Consider the following 16477-nt stretch of genomic DNA (forward strand, 5'->3'; position numbering starts at 1 on the left):
CGTCATGCTAGGTGAAAGACACCACACATAAAAGAGTAAATACTCTACAATTTATTTTATATGAAATATTTTAAAGGAAAATCTGATCTATAGTGATCTATAAAAGCAGATCAGCAGCTGGCTGGGGAGGGAGAGAGGACTGACTGAAAAGGGGCAAGAGGGAACTTTGGGGAATGAAAGAAATATTCTATATCTTGATTATGGTGGTAATACAGGAGGGTGCATGTTTGTCATACTCAGAGAGTAGTACACTGTTCACAAATGAGGGCATTTTACTCTAAGACAACTATATCCCAATAAAGTTTATTTTTAAAACTCTGTACTGTCACAGAAACCAAGGAAGTATATCACAATAAAGGTGTTAAATGTGTAACTTCTCAGAAACCAAGAGTTTTGATATTTCAGGATGGGGAGCTTGATCGACAATATTAAATGCAGGATTGGTATCTAGTAAGACAAAAACTAGGGGTGGGAGGCAGTACCCACTGGTATTTAGCAGATAACTGGTAATATGTATAAGAGCTATTTGATGGAACATGGAGATAAAAGCTAGATTGCTGTCAGTTACAGAGTGAATGTGAAGTCAGAAAACAGAGATACTGAATGTATATTACCCATCTGAAAAATTCAGATAGAAAACTGAATAGTAGCAACAGAGATCAAGAAAGGGTTGACTAATAGTTGTTTTGGAAGAAACTTTATTATGTTTATAGACTGAGAGGAAGATGTAAAGGGCAACACTGAAGGTCTGACTGGAGCTGAGTATTACACCAGCCATAATGATTATCACTTGTACTGCAACATGCACTCATAAAATGAGTTTTTGGTTTATTTCAGCAGTGCTCCATGCCCCCACATATAAGTATGGATGAGAAGTATTTTAAAATAAATTCATCATTGTCATTTTACTGAATAGGTCCTACAGAAGCATAAGAGAAAGAATTTGAGAGTGTTGTTAAAAGGATAATTTCAGCACTAGGTCCAGGTTGAATATAGAAGAAAAAACCAAAGGAAATTGATAAACTAAGACAAAGTGGGAAAGTCAAAGGAGCCAGAAGGCCTAATTAGGTTATAAAAAGGAAGGGCAGTCTTGGTAGGTAATTTTCAAGAGAATTGGAAGTTACAGAAAATTGTGGTTAGAGAAAAGAACATTGAAATTTAAAGATTTCACAGGTAGTGAAGATCTGATTGATGGTGAGTAGCTGAAGTAGAATAGAGGTGAAGGTCATTGAATTTGAGGAAGCAAAAATCTTAGAGGGAAAATGTTCCTCATATATAACACATGCTCAATAAATGATTGTCAAATGCATGAATGGAGGGATGGTATAATGACGGATTCTGCACGAGAATGATGGGTATTCACTGGGGAAAGATTCCTGGAAGAGGCAGACCCTGAAATAAGAATTAAGAAAGTGGAGTTATTATGACTAAAATAATATGATTAGCTGGTTTTGTCATTCACAAGATATTGATGGTGGTGAGTCATGTGCCATAGCCTTCCTGTTTTCAGTTAAAGTTCCCAGAAAAGCATGTGATTGAGAAAGGTAAAAAAAGGCAGTAGGGAAAATTTGGAGTGAGAACAAAGAGAAGCAATTTTAGTGGCATTACTCAGGCACACCCAATTTAAAGAGTTACACTAATTATAAATATATGTGCATATTATATATTGAGAGATTTTATGTATCTGATTCATTTAATCTTTACAACCTTGTAAGATGGGCACTATTATTATTTCCATCTTACAGACAAAGAAAAAAGCTTAGAGATATTAACTACCCCACTATTGCATAGTTTATAAGTGGCAGAATTGGGATTGCAAACTAGGATGGTTCAAATTCTTTAGTGCTTCTCATGTGAACATTTCCCTGTCTCTCCTGGGTTTTGTGAGCAATATACCCTTGCTGCTTCCCATATCCAATGGAGTATAGTTATTTACTTGAAATTCAGTTGAAGCAAAAGGTTTAGCTTTGTTCTGTAGTCCAACAGCTGGATTATCTTAACTGTACCAAGTCCATAACTAAAAACTCAGAGCTAGCAAGTGAGGAGCTGCATGGTTCTGTTAAATACTGACATTATGATTCTTAACTCACCAAAATCACATCTGTGAATATTATATGAGAAAATACAAATACAAATATATATATTTCTCAATAAAATTTTATAATTGAAAAACAAAAGAATTAATAAATGAATAACTAAATTGGAAGGACCAATTCTTTGAAAACCACAAACTACCAAAAGTCAACTAAGGTAAAATAGACTACCTGAATGTCCTATAACCACTAAAAAAATTGAACTTGGAATTTAGAAGCTCCCAAAATAGGAAATCTCCAGGCCCAAATAGTTTCACAGGAGAATTCCAACAAATATTTAAAGAAACACTGACACCACTGTACACAATCTCTTCAAGAAAACAGATGAGGCAGGAACACTTCCCAACGCATCCTTTAAGACCAAAGCCAGACAAAATGGTACAAGAAAACTATAGACTGATATTTCTTGTTTAGATGCAAGAATCCTCAACAAATACTAGCACACTGAATCCTGCACCATATGAAAAGGATTATACACCGTGACCAAGTGGGATTCATCCCAGGTTTGCAAGAATGGTTCAACAAAAGAAAGTCTATTAATGTAATATACCATATCAAAAGAATATATGAAATAAATCATTTCTTTCCATTACTGCCCCGACCCCCTGCTGTAACATTTAGAAATTGGTTTTGGGAACCAGATTTTGGAAAACCAAATTCATAGTTGTGAAAATGAAAACGTCCATATTCTGTATTTGAAAAGATGCGGCCATTATTACATTCATCTTATTATAGTGCATTGTCTCATCCAATCACAGTGGGGCTGCGTTTCTTCAGGCGGCGCGGAGGGCAGCCTGACCCGGGGTCCTTGGAGCGGGCGCCGTGGCCACGCCCCCTTCCTGGGGGCGGGCCCTGCCTTGTTCCAGTGGCTTCCAGAGAGGACCTACGCCGATGAGGAGCGGAGCAGTGAGCGCTGTGTGTCCTCCAGGCCTCTCCGTGAACGTGGAGTGGCTCCTGGGGCCCCATGGACGCGGAGTCAAGAGAAAAGGGGTGTTGGAGCCATGGAGGGCATGGGTACTCTTCAAAAAGGTAGGCCCCGCGAACGGCTCCACGAAGCGGCGGCGGCGGCGGCGGCGGGAGGTGGGCGGGAGGCGGCGGGCGGCAGCAGGAGGCGGCGGGCGGCGGTGGCGGCGGGCGGCGGCGGGAGGCGGGCGGGAGGCGGCGGGCGGCGGCGGGCGGCGGCGGGAGGCGGGCGGGAGGCGGCGGGAGGCGGGCGGGAGGCGGCGGCGGGCGGCGGGCGGCGGTGGCGGCGGGCGGCGGCGGGAGGCGGGCGGGAGGCGGCGGGCGGCAGCAGGAGGCGGCGGGCGGCGGTGGCGGCGGGCGGCGGCGGGAGGCGGGCGGGAGGCGGCGGGCGGCGGCGGGAGGCGGCGGGAGGCGGGCGGGAGGCGGGCGGGAGGCGGCGGGCGGCAGCAGGAGGCGGCGGGCGGCGGCGGGAGGCGGGCGGGAGGCGGGCGGGAGGCGGCGGGCGGCAGCAGGAGGCGGCGGGCGGCGGTGGCGGCGGGCGGCGGCGGGAGGCGGGCGGGAGGCGGCGGGCGGCGGCGGGAGGCGGGCGGGAGGCGGCGGGCGGCGGCGGGAGGCGGCGGCGGGCGGCGGCGGCGGCGGCGGCGGCGGCACCCAGCACGCTGCTGGCATCGCTGTGTACGAACAAGGACCCGGTTCCCGCCGCGCGGAGCGGGAGCGCGGCGGGCTGCGGGCGGCGGCGGGCGGCGGCGGCGGCGGCGGCGGCACCCAGCACGCTGCTGGCATCGCTGTGTACGAACAAGGACCCGGTTCCCGCCGCGCGGAGCGGGAGCGCGGCGGGCTGCGGGCGGCGGCAGGCGGCGGCGGGAGGCGGGAGACGGCGGCGGAAAGCGGGCGGTGGCGGCGGCACCCAGCGCGCTGCTGGCATCGCTGTGAACGAACAAGGGCCCGGTTCCCGCCGCCGGAGCGGGAGCACTTCCTGACACGTGTCGGGGAAGTGGTCTGAGAAAGAGGGAAAGCAGAGAGGGCTCCGGTGATGCGCCAGCCTGCTGCGGCCAGAGGCGGGCGGCGTGAGAGCCGAGGGGAAGGAGCCAGCCCCGTGGAAACCCACTCCTGTGAATTCATGGCCCGATAGGTGTAAAGAAAGAAAAGACTTGCGAGGGGCGGCCGAAGTGCCCTGTTTCCGGAGGTGCCGTTCCCGAGGAAGCCTGAGTCAGCGGTCGTCGCCAGGAGCTGACCTTCCCGGACGGACGAGGGGACAGAGCACCGTGAGAACCAGGGACCGGTAAGTTTCCGTCCCCGGGGGGCTCAGAGCCGGGAGAGCGGGGCGGAGGGTGCTGAGGAGCAGGCGGGGCAGGATCATGAAAGATCTGCTGTATACTTGGCTGCTTTGCTCTTTGCCAAAGTTATAAGGGGTGACAAACTTTCTGAAAAGGGCCAGATATTAAATATTTCAGACCTGGCAGGGAACATACATCTCTGTCAAATATTCCTTTTTTATTTTTATTTTTTTACGGTTCTTTCTTTAATTGAAGTAGAGTTGATTTACAGTGTTTGGTTAATTTCTAATTTGCAATTTTAAGCCAATGACATAACTGTTGATCCATAAATGAAAGAAATGGATAGTCAATAATATTCCTGGTAATTCTTATAAACATTTCTCTTTTGTTCTCACTCACGTTCAGTCAAATTCTTATCTTGTCCTGGTTATTTGTTCCAGCTCAGTCTCTTTAGTACTTACTCGACATTTGAAATTGGTCTCACACTTTACCTCTTTCACATATTAGATTCTAGTTTTGTCTACTTTCCTCATTTTCTAGTGGGAAAACCTGAGTATCAATTGGGGTATGTCTGACTGTAATAAACATAATAATATACTCAATGGTGACAGCAATAAACACATCTATTTTTAAAACATGAGAATTATTCCATAAGCAATATGTCAGAAGATAGTTTCAAGAGATTGGTTAAACATCTCAACAATGACAGGAGACTGTATGTGATTCCCTTGTTTCCCTCACGATAACTAAATGAATGTGTCAATCCAAACATCATTAATGTGACCTATTCCAAATATTAAGAAATAAAAAGGATGGAAAATGGGGCTTCCTCATGTACTTCTGTCAAGTCCTTTCATTCTATCATAGAGAAAATAAATTCTAGGAGCAAACTTCCTCTTATGTCACCTTAGTCAGAACTGAGTTATATAATACCCCCTGGCTCAAGGAAAGCAGGAAAATAAGTGACTGTGTTGTTGTTGTTTTTGTCTTCACCTTATCTTTTATAATGGAAGACACTTACGGTGAAAGGGGTTTAAATGGTGTTTGTATCCTGCCTTAGTTATGCCTTCTCCAGACAGCTTGTGCAAACCTTCAACAGGAGTTGGGGGGAGAATGATATCTCGGTGGAAATAAAGAAGGAAAGAGTTACAAAACAAAAATACATGACAATCAGACATTTAAAAATTGATCAAGACTAAGGAAAGCCTGAAACTGCACTTTTAGTTTTAAAACTGCAGTGGGTATTTTCAATAAATTAGTTTCAGGTGTACAGCAAATTGATGATTCAGTTATATACATACATACATACATACATACAGTATATATACATATATATTACTTTTTTAGATTTTTTTATTATAGGTTATAAGATACTGAATATAGCTCTCTGTGCTATTTAGCAGGGTAGCTGTTTATCTATTTTACATATACTAGTGTGTATATGTTAGTCTCAGGCTCTTAAATTATCCCTCATCCTCTTTCCCATTGGTAATGATAGTTTTTGTTTTTTAATGTCTGTGTCTGTCTCTACTTTGTAAATAAGTTCATTTGTACTTTTTTTTAGATTACACATATAACTGATATCATATGATATTTATCTTTCTCTGACTTACTTCACTTAGTATGATAATCTCTAGGCCCATCCATGTTGGTACGAATGGCATTATTGTATTCTTTATTATGGTTCAGTCATATTCTATTGCATATGTGTGTGTATATATATACCAAATCTTGAACCATTCATCTATGGACACTGGACACTTAGGTTGCCTCCTTATCTTGACTATTGTAAATAGTGCTGTTATGAACATGGGGGTGAATGTATATTTTTGAATTAGCATTTTCTCCAGGTATATGCCCAGGAGTGTGATTTTGGGGTCACATAGTAACTCTAGTTTTAGTTTTTTTAAGAAAATTCCATACTGCTCCAAAGTGGCTGCACCAATTTACATTCACACCAACAGTGTAAGAGGGTTCCTTTTTTTCCCACATCCCCTCCAACATTTATTATTTGTAGACTTTTTGATGATAGTCAATCTGACATGTGTGAGGTGATACCTCATTGTGGTTTTCATTTGCATTTTTCTAATAATTAGCATTGTTGAGCATTTTTATCATGTGCCTGTGGGCTACCTGTATGTCTTCTTTGGAGAAATGTCTATTTAGGTCTTCTGCTCATTTTCAGATTGGGCTTTTTTTTTTTTTGATATCGAGCTGTATAAGCTGTTTATATATTTTGGAAATTAATTCCTTGTTTGTAGTATCTTTGCAAATATTTTCTTTCATTCCATAAGTTGTCTTTTCATTTTGTTTATGGTTTCCTTTGTTGTGTGAAAGTTTTTGAGTTTATTAACATCCCATTTTGTTTTGAAATTTTTGCTTTTATTTCCATTATTCTAAGAGACAGATCCAAAAAATATTGCTGTGATTTACATCAAAGATTGTTTTGCCTATGCTTTCATCTAGGAGTTTTATAGTATCCAGTCTCACATTTAGGTTTTTAATCTATTTTTAGTTTATTTTTGTATTTGGTGTTACAGAACATTCTAATATCATTATTTTACATGAAGCTGTCCAGTTTTCCCAGCACGACTTATTGAAGAGACTCTTTTCTCTATTGTATATTCTTGCCTTCTTTGTCAAAGATTAATTGCCATTGGGTATGTGGGTTTATTTCTGAGATCTCTATTATGTTCCATTGATCGATACATCTTTTCTGTGCCAATACCATACTGTTTTGATTACTGTAGATTTGAAGTATTGTTTGAAATCTGTGATAGTTATGCCTCCAGTTCTGTTCTTTTCCCTCATGATTACTTTAGCAATTCTATTTGTGTGTGTGTGTGTGTGTGTTTATGTGTGTGTACGTGTATGGTTTCATATGAATTGTAGTGTTATTTGTTCTAGTTATGTGAAAAATGTCCTGGGTAATTTGATAGGGATTGCAAGAAATTTGTAGATTGCTTTGGGTAGTATGATTATTTACAAATATTAATTATTCCAATCCATTTCACTGAATCATCTTCACTTTCCTTTATCAATGTTTTATAGTTCTAAGTATATGTTACCTCCTTGAACAGGTGTATTTGTGGTAAGTTTTTTTTTTTTCTGATGCAATTTTAAGAGATTTTTTAACTTTTTCTTTGTGATATGTTTATTGTTAATGTAAGGGAATGCAACAGCACTCTGTATGATAATCTTGTATTCTGATAGCTTGCTGAATTTATCAGTTCTCATAGTCTTTATGTGGAATCTTTAGGGTTTTCTATATATAGTATCTTATCTTCTGCCTATAATGACAATTTAACCTCTTCCTTTCCAGTTGAATAAATTTTATTTATTTTTCTTGTCTGATTGCTGTTCCTAGGACTTCTATTTCTATGTTGAATAGAAGTAGTGGGAGTGGGCATTCTCCAAATTTTAGGGGGACTATTTCAGCTTTTCACTGTTAGGTATTATGTTGGCTGTCAATTTTTCATAAGTAGCTTTTATTATGTTAAGATGTGTTTCCTTTCTTCCCATTTTTGTAGCAGTTTTTATCATGAATGGATACCAAATGGTTTTTCTGCATCTATTGTTATGATCATGTGATTTCTTTCCCTTTCTTTTGTTGATGTAGTGTATCACATTGACTGATTTCATATGATAAACTATCCTGTGTCCCTGTGAGGAATCCAACTTTATCATGTTGTATAATTTTTTTATGATGTTGGATTATGTCTGCTTATATTTTGTTGAGAATATTTGCATCTACATTAATTAAAGATATTGGCCTGTAGTTCTCTTTTTTGGTAATGTCTTTGTCAAGTTTTGGTATCAGGATGATATCTAGAATGAGTTTGGGAGTGTTCTCTCTTCTTCAGTTTTTTGGAACAGTTTGAGAAGTATTTGTATAAGTTCTTCTTTCCATGTTTGGTAGAATTCCCCAGTGAAGCCATCTAGTCCTGGACTTTTGTTTGCAGGAATGTTATTACTGATTCTATTCTATTTCTAGTGATCAGTCTGTTCAAATTATCTATTTATCCTTGATTGAGTTTTGGTGAATTGTATGTTCCTAGAAACTTGTCCATTTTTTCCGAGGTTGTCCAATTTGTTGTTGCAGAATTGTTCATAGTATTTGGTTATTTTTTTTTAATTTTTGTGGTGTTGGTTGTAATTTACCTCTTTCATATCTTATTTTGTTTATTTGTGCCCTCTGTCTTTTCTTCTTGGTGAGCTGGGCCAGAGGTTTGTCATAGTGTTTACTCTATCAAAAAAACAGTTCTTGGTTTTATTGATTTTTTCCTATTGTTTTTAAATCTCTATTTTATTTGTTTCCTCCCTGATCTTAATTATTGCTTTCCTTCTGCTAAATTTAGGTCTTGCTTGTTCTTCTTTTTCTAATCGTTTTTGGTGCTAGGTTAGGTTGTTTATTTGAGATTGTTCTTATTTTTTGAGGAAGGCCTGTATTGCTATGAACATCCCTCTTTAGACTGTTTTTGCTGCATCCCATAGATTCTGTGTGGTTGTAATTTCATTATCATTTTTCTCAAGATATTTTTGAATTTCCTCTTTGAATTTATCATTGATCTATCTTTTTGTTTTGTTGTCGTTGTTGTTGTTGTTGTTTTATAGTAGCATGTTGTTTAGTCTCCATGCAGTCTTTTTTATTTATTTTTTCTTATTTCTCTTTCTGTGGTTGATTTCTAGTTGCATGCCATTGTGGTCAGAAAAGATACTTGAAATAATTTCTATCCTTTTAAATTTGTTGAGGCTTATTTTATGTCCAAGTATGTGCCACATATGTGATCTATCCTAAAGAATGTTCCATCTGCACTTGAAAAAAATATATATAAATTTTTGACATAATGTCCTGAAATATCAATTATGTCTAACTGTTCTATTGTGTCATTTAGTATCTCTGTTAATTTATTTTCTTTCTGGATGCCTTTCCAATAAAATTAGTATTCCTACTAGTATTTTATTACCATCAACTTATCTTTTTATATTTGTTGGTATGATTTTATATATTTAATGCCTCTGTACTGGGTATATTTTTTTCTTTTATTGCTCATTTTATCATTATATAGTGTCTTTCTTCATGATCTTTGTTTTAAAGTCTATTTTGTCTGATATGAGTATTGCTACCCCTGCTTTCTTGTCATTTTTATTTGCATGAAATATCTTTTTCCATCTTCTCACTTGCAGTCTATGTGTGTCACTCACCATAATGTTGGTCTTCTTTTTTTTTTTAATTTTCCAATCTGTCTCTCTATGTCTTTTGATTGGAGAATTGAGTTCATTGGCATTTATAGTAATTATTGATAAATGTGTGTTTATTGCCATTTTAATCCTTGTTTTTCAGTTTATTTTGTATTTCTGCACAGACTCTCTGTGCTAGTCTCTTTCCATTGTATCTGCTGCAAAATGGATCCTGTGCTCTTCTCTGAGCCTCTGAATAGCCTCTTTTATCCCACTGAACCTCCCTGCTGTAGAGGAGGCTTCCCAAGGTGAGGACAATTTCCTCTTTGCCACTACCTCTCTGAAGGGCAGTTCCCATCCTGATTTCTTTTTTTTTTTTTCTCCTACCTGGTTTAGTGATGATTTTCTTCACTTGTATGACATCTTCTTCCAGAGTTCAGTAGATATTCTCTGAGAATTTTCCACATGTAGATATATTTTGGATGTATTTGTGGGAGATTGTAAGCTCTGTATTCTTCCATTCTGCCATCATGAAACTCCCTGATTTGGTGATTTCTATCATTTAATCTTCCAATCAGTTACTTATTCTCCAGCATTATTTAGTTTGATATTTATTGCATTTAGCTTGATTTTCATCTTTGCAATTGAGTTTTCTGGTTTTGATTGGTTCCTCTTCATATTTTCTAGTTTCTTTTTACATGATCTCTATTTCTATCAACAGCCTTTATTAATTCTGTCACTATTTTATTATCTCATCTTTGAACTGGAGAGGTATCTTTCAATTTTTGTTCTTTCAGAGGAATTCTCTTGTTTTTTTAATTGAAAATGGTTCTTCAGTTTCTTTATTTTACTTGTATTTCTCTGAATTTATGAATTTAAGAGAGACAATTATTTATTCTGGTATTAAAGGGCTATTTTTATGTGAGAGACTCCCTGTGTAGCCTGCATGAGTCTAAAACTTTGGTGTGAGGGCTGTTTTTCTTGGTATGGATGCCTGCAAAATCTTTTCTCATGGTGTACTGGCCTTTATCCCCTTGATAGGAGGTATGATTGTTGTTGTGGTAACTAGAGCCTGTACTGGGTGTTGAGCAGGGCCTCCTTTTTGCTCTGTGGTTGTCACAGGGCAAGGTTTGCTCTTCAGTTATTGGAATTGAAGCCCCTAGATCTAATTCTAAGTTGTGGTGTGAGGCAGATTGTACTGAAATGTCCCTTCTGAGAAAGAAGCTACAGAGTTTCCTCCAAAGGAGCTATCCACTAAGAAATTTGCTCTGTGATGTCACCTGTCACCCAATGTGCATGCTAACTATGTACACTGTTATTGGCATTGACCTAATCTTTGCCTCAGCCATGGGAATGTGGGCAATCAGCCCAGGTATCCTTCAGGCTCTGTGGTCACAAAGATGCTCGCATAAATCCCCTGGCACCCTCTGTAGTCCTGCACCCAGACCCTCTGTGGGATCACTGGAAATTAGCATAGACCCCAACCCTGCCTTCATGTGGATGCACCCATGAAGCCCACTGCTGCTGATGTTGGATCGGGCAGAGCCATAGAGCTCCAGTAATCTGCTCAGATATCCTGTAGGGGGCTACACTCACAAAATTGTTGGTGGCATAAATCCACAGGAAATAACAGCCATTGGGAGTTGGCTCAGGTTTCAGCCCCACCTCCCTGTGTGGGCAACCCACTGGTGCTTCTGGCAGTACAGTTACTTCTGCTGTGAGCACTCTGTGAGAATGAGGCTGTTATGACAGGATCACATCACCTCAGATCCACTTTTTGGTTTATCTGGAGGCTGCCTGGACTAAAATAAATTAAGAATAACATATAAGTATCCCTGGGAGGGCTCCTCGTTGGCGGTTCTCATGGAATCTGAGTTAGACGATACTCCTCGCATGACAGACAAGGAAAGGTTTTAAATCTGCCCTGGAACCTCACACAACAGCCTAGGGGTAGCTGGTCCTGCAAACGAAGAAGAAATAAATGAACAGAGGGATGGAGAAATAGATCATGAAGAATGAACCAGTGACACAGAGGCAGGACTAGATCGCAGACAGGGGTCCCCGTTGGGGGCTATTTTCTTTATAGCTGCTTTTATGACTCGTGCCCCACCTCCTCCTTTACAATTTCTCTTCCTCTGCCCTCCGCCACTTGTCATTTCACGCTCCAACTCTACCCGTTCCAGAAGCGCGCCGCCCTCCCGGCTCCTCCGCCCCTCCCTGGCGCCCCGCCCCTCCGCTGCGAGGCCGCGCCCGGAGGCGGGAGGCGGGAGGCGCCCGGGCCGTTGAAGCGGCCTCCCTCCCGCCCCCAGCTGCCCGGTTTGGCTTCGGCCCTGTCCCGACCTCCAGCCTAACCCATTCCATCCCTGCCCCGCCGAGCGGTCCGCCGGGCACGCGGCGGCCTCCGGAGCAGCCCAAGCTCATGAGGGCCGCCCGCCCGGCCGCCGGCGCAGACGAGACGGAGCTCCCGGCCCCCGAGGACGAGCAGAGGATCAATGCGGTTCCAGAATCGATTCCAGCGGTGAGAAGCGTGGCGCCCCCGCCCCTTTTCTCGTGCCGGAAAGGTCCTGGATCCCGCCTCCTCCCGTGTGGGTCCCGGCTCCTCACCTGGGTCCATCCCTGGTGGATCTGGCGCTTTGGCCGGGGACTGACATGGGAGATTCCGCGCCCGGCTGTCCCTGGGCAGTCCTTTTCCTCCTAGTACCAGGATCTCATGTCTGACCTGGGTACCCCCTCGCGATCTGCGGACCGGACCTCGGATTCCCAGACCTCAGACCCCGAGCCTGCCCTCCTCCCAGGGGATCCCATTGCTCACCCGGCTTAACCCTCTGCCATCCAGGCAGGGCTCTTGCTTGCTCGGAGGACCCGACCCCCAGCCGCAGGCGCCACCCTTGGGTCTTCCAACCCTGGCATTGTCCTCCGTCACCCCTTGCCCCAGCGTGGGGGGTCTCTTGGGAGGCGCAGACCCGGGGCCGGTTGGCCGCTGCGCCCTGCAGCGAGATTTGTGGTAAGCTGGGGGTGCTGGGCGTGTTAGGTGCTTTGTCTTTGAACGGCCTAGCAGCAGGGAAACTGAGGCACGCTCTGCCGGTTTAGCCTTGCCTGGCCAAGTGCGGGCCTTGTGGGTTCTCAGGCTTGGAGTCCCAAGGCGTGCTATTTTGGGCGCTGAGGAGGGGCAAGTTAGCATTCGGGTGATGAGACCTGCTGTTGAGTCGCCTGTGTTAGGAAAGGAGGAGGAGGAACCGAGGAGGCACCTCCGGAAGGCTGGCCGGCCGCTCTGTCGCTTGAGAGCTGGTGGGAACGCCAGCCTGGGAAGGTCCCGTGGCCTTAATCCCAACTCCGGGTCTCTACCATCTAGCAATGGATGAAGGCTGGGCTTAGTTCCCAGAGGAAGCGCTCGGCCGTTTTTTTTTTTTCCCCCCCTTAATTCTTCGTTTAAGTGGGTGAAAGTTCACGTCTCCTGTGTTTGTGTTAACTCCATCCCTTTGTCTGAAACAGGCAGCCATCCCCACTCCCAGAACTTCACCCTGAGCAGGCTAGCTTAGTGTGCAGTGACAGAGGGGATTTGAAAAAAGAAAAAGAATGCATGAAATCTTTCAAGGAGGTTATTGTTGCCTTTTAGGCACTGCCTTTTATTTCAAGATTTGAAGGTGCACTTTTTTTTCTTTCCAACTGCCTAATCCCTCGATGCCCTCTCACCCCTTAAGCAGATCTCATTCCTCCTGTCCCTAAGGGTGAAGGAGTGAAATGAAATATACACAGGGAGAGTTGTGGTGGACTGTGCCACCAGAAGGGTTTGAAGACTTGGGTCAACTTCCGAATATTGCTTATCACTCAGGGTGTTGAGTGCCTGGCAGTATTCCCCTAGTAGGAACATCCTATCAGTATTCTAAAGCAACCATGATGTTCTGGCTTTAGAACATAAAGTCAGCAGTGAAGACAGGAGGGGCTTTAAGGGAGGCTGTGACATCGGTTCAGTCGTGTTGGGAAAACCCTATGCATGTGGTTTGTTTGATTTGGTTTTGCTTCTCTGCACATCTGTGCTCTTCCTGTTTTCAGAGAACAGTGGCAATATTCTGTGAAATTACCAGGTTTTATTTGATTAAGGGTTTGTATTGCTTTCCCATCCTTTGAATTCTTCTCTAGAAAGAAAAAAAAAAGAATCTGTTTTATTATTTGTTGCACAAACATTTAAAATGTTAGGAGAAAGGAAAAACAAACAAACCAACCTTCGTAGAGAATCGCATCATCTCAGCTTATGAACTATCTTCTTTTTGCTGGATACTAGTCTATCCAGTCCTTATTATCACAGTTGTAATGTGACTTTGTATTCTACTTCATTCATTTAAAAATGAAAATTACAGGCGTTTTCTTTTGGTGCAGCATAGACGTCGTGATTTTCTCAGTGGCTGCACAATATCAATGGATATTTAACAGTTATTTTCTTGATGACATCTAGACCTACCTTGATTTTCTATGATGACTGAATGGTCCTATAATTTCTTATTTTTCTGTTATAGGCTATCTTGGAAAGATAGTTTTAAGGATCAGTTTGAACTTAGAAATAAAACCTGCAAATATAAAGTAATGTAACAGTAAAATTCTGTTTTTTGTGGTCCATGCATTAAAATGTTGAGACTACTGTTCCGCACCTCTTAAAGCTGTTTATTATACATCTTTTGAGCATTCAGGATAGTTACAGGTAGGTAAATGGCAGAGGAAGTGGAGGGAGGGACACTTCTTTGAACACATGTGCTCCTCCTGATAGATGTATCAGGACTCCACTGAAGAGCACTTGGCTGCAGTAAAAACATTTCATTAGGCCATAGTTTGTGGCTATGTCTAAATGGTAAGAAAACCTGAACACCTCGCTGGTTTTGGTTTGTTCATAATGGAATCTTGGTGGTCACTGTGGCTTTGGACCAGCTTCCGGAGCTCTGCTGTACCTGTGGAGGGGGCCGTATGGACACTTAGCCCGCTGTCCTAAGTGGAGGGCTTTATGCAGGCGTGGCTTCTCAGAGGGCTTAGGGTGTGAAGAATGCCACCGGGACTCCTTTTATCTTTCTTGCTTTATCCCATCCACCCTTGATTCCTTCCCTCAACTGCCCCACCCCGGGGAGGGGGTCATTCTCTCGCTTTCACAGCATCTCGGATGAATTAGAATACCTGCTAACATTTATCTAGTGCCTACCTGTGCCAGGCAGTGGCAGGCTATCTGTAGATTACTCATCTCACCCTCAGCTGTAACCCTGGGAGGCAAATTGTATACTCATTTAGTAGAAGAGCAAATAGGGTCAGAGAGTAAAAGAGAACTTGCCATCATAACACAACTAGGAAGGGGCAGCCTAAAGGGTTCAATTTCACATCCCTCTCTACCGCCTATGCAGCCATTTACCTGTCTCCCCGCCCACCACATCTGACAGCGAAGGGGCCTCGGACGCACAGCGCTTCTAATGTATCTTGTGGGTACATATGCATTTCTTCACCCTGGCAACCAGAAATCCAAGGAAACGGATGTTTCTTCAGCCCCATCCTTGTGACCACTGGTTAGCTTTAAATTGAATATGCTGTAAAGCATCTTATTCAAAAGCATTAGGAAGTCTTCCAAGACTGCCTGTTGTGTTTTTGTTTTTTGCGTGTTCTCAGAGCACTGAATCATAGACATGAGGTAGTCTCCTTATATATGCCATCTCCCTTGTTTAATAATTAAGTTAAACATCCCTTACCACTATCTCCACCTCTGGCAACAGACACTTTTCCTAAACATCGTGCTTATCCATGTAGGGGAGATAATAGGTGCTGTGCGCAGGGATCAGCTTCTGTTGCTCCATCAAGTGATGTCCAAGACCTTGGAATGTCCATGGTCTTAATTAGCCTTTAAGAATTTCATCTTCACGAGATTCAGAATTCTCTTGGCTCTAAGACTGCCTGTTTTCCTTTGTTCCCAGATAGAATCCCCAGTGAAACCAATTGACAATGGGCTTTCTTGGTCAGGATAAAATGGTTCAGCCGCAGGCAGAATATATGTCCATTCATTCAGCATTTATTTATTAAACTTCAGCTATAAGCTGGGCCTTGTGCTTGGGACTGGAAAGGACCTGGTGGACAAGACAGCCTTCATGAAATTCCCATTACAGAGGGGAAACGTGAAATAAGAAACAAGTTAAAAAAGTCAAATTCTGGGGGACAGATATAGCTCAGTGGTAGAATGCATACTTACCTTGCATGAGGTCTTAGGTTCAATGCCCAGTGCCCAGGTTTCATGGATCAATCACTTAGATCTACCACTTATTAGTGAGAGAACCCTGTCCTTTCTTCCCCAGATCCTCAACCCCAAGTGTGCATCTCTTTGGTCATTGCTTCTCCCCAGGGGCCGGTGCCAGCCCTGCTGTAGGAGTTCCGGCTTCCGAAGGGAGAGTTCAGGTCCTGGTCTACCTCTTTCTCGGCGTCATCTTGAACGAAGTGCTGAACCTCCTGGAGCTGTGGTGAGTGTTGGAAAGAGGTAGAACGGGTGTCTGGCACAGGCTAACATAACGTTCATTTCAGTAACATTTAATAATGTTCATATGTATTTTCACTAAGACATGTAGGCGCTTAGAAGACTAATGTCATGCTGGGTATCAGCATGACTCACAGCAGGTTCATTCTAAAAACCACAGTCCAATTCTGTTCATCATGTTGTCCTTCCCTTCCCTGCCAGGTCGTGATACCTTATTTTAGTGAAGAGCTCCCTAGCTGCAGGCTTAGGGGTTTCCAACCTGTTGTCTGGCCTGGGAGAGAATCCTGAGGCTGAAGCTGCTTGCTTTGTACCAGGTTTCTCCTGAGAGCACTCTATACTCCCTTAGATCCAGAGGGGACTGCCTGTCAGGGCAGAGAGCATTTCTAGGGGCTTGGCAGCCCTGCCTCAGATGGATACCACTTTATGGCTTGACTTATTTTTACCAGAATCTTTTACAGAACAGAAGTTTT

General features: G+C 43.2%; 1 protein-coding gene and 1 long non-coding RNA gene across 12 annotated transcripts in view; one reads left to right on the forward strand and one right to left on the reverse strand.

Moving 5' to 3' along the window:
• Window positions 1-2923: 2923 nt before the first annotated feature.
• Window positions 2924-16477, forward strand: part of LOC140695949 (uncharacterized) — a 54045-nt gene continuing 40491 nt past the window's right edge. For 2 of the 11 annotated variants that reach the window (XM_072959067.1, XM_072959068.1), the window contains exons 1-3: window positions 2925-3122; window positions 4189-4338; window positions 15832-15993. In XM_072959067.1, coding sequence (XP_072815168.1) covers window positions 3058-3122; window positions 4189-4338; window positions 15832-15993 — 377 coding nt within the window. In that variant the 5' untranslated portion in view covers window positions 2925-3057. Of the gene's footprint in view, window positions 3123-3734; window positions 3846-4188; window positions 4339-11885; window positions 12033-15831; window positions 15994-16477 lie in introns of those variants that run through there. The other 9 variants (XM_072959066.1, XM_072959069.1, XM_072959071.1 and 6 more) reach the window with 9 other exon arrangements.
• Window positions 13969-15680, reverse strand: LOC140695788 (uncharacterized). Its single transcript, XR_012071605.1, has 3 exons — window positions 15235-15680; window positions 14700-14757; window positions 13969-14454 (listed from the first exon to the last, which is right to left on the reverse strand). It is a non-coding gene; the product is annotated as an uncharacterized lncRNA (long non-coding RNA).

Source organism: Vicugna pacos, chromosome 4 (genome assembly GCF_048564905.1).
Source record: "Vicugna pacos chromosome 4, VicPac4, whole genome shotgun sequence".
Lineage (NCBI taxonomy): Eukaryota > Metazoa > Chordata > Mammalia > Artiodactyla > Camelidae > Vicugna > Vicugna pacos.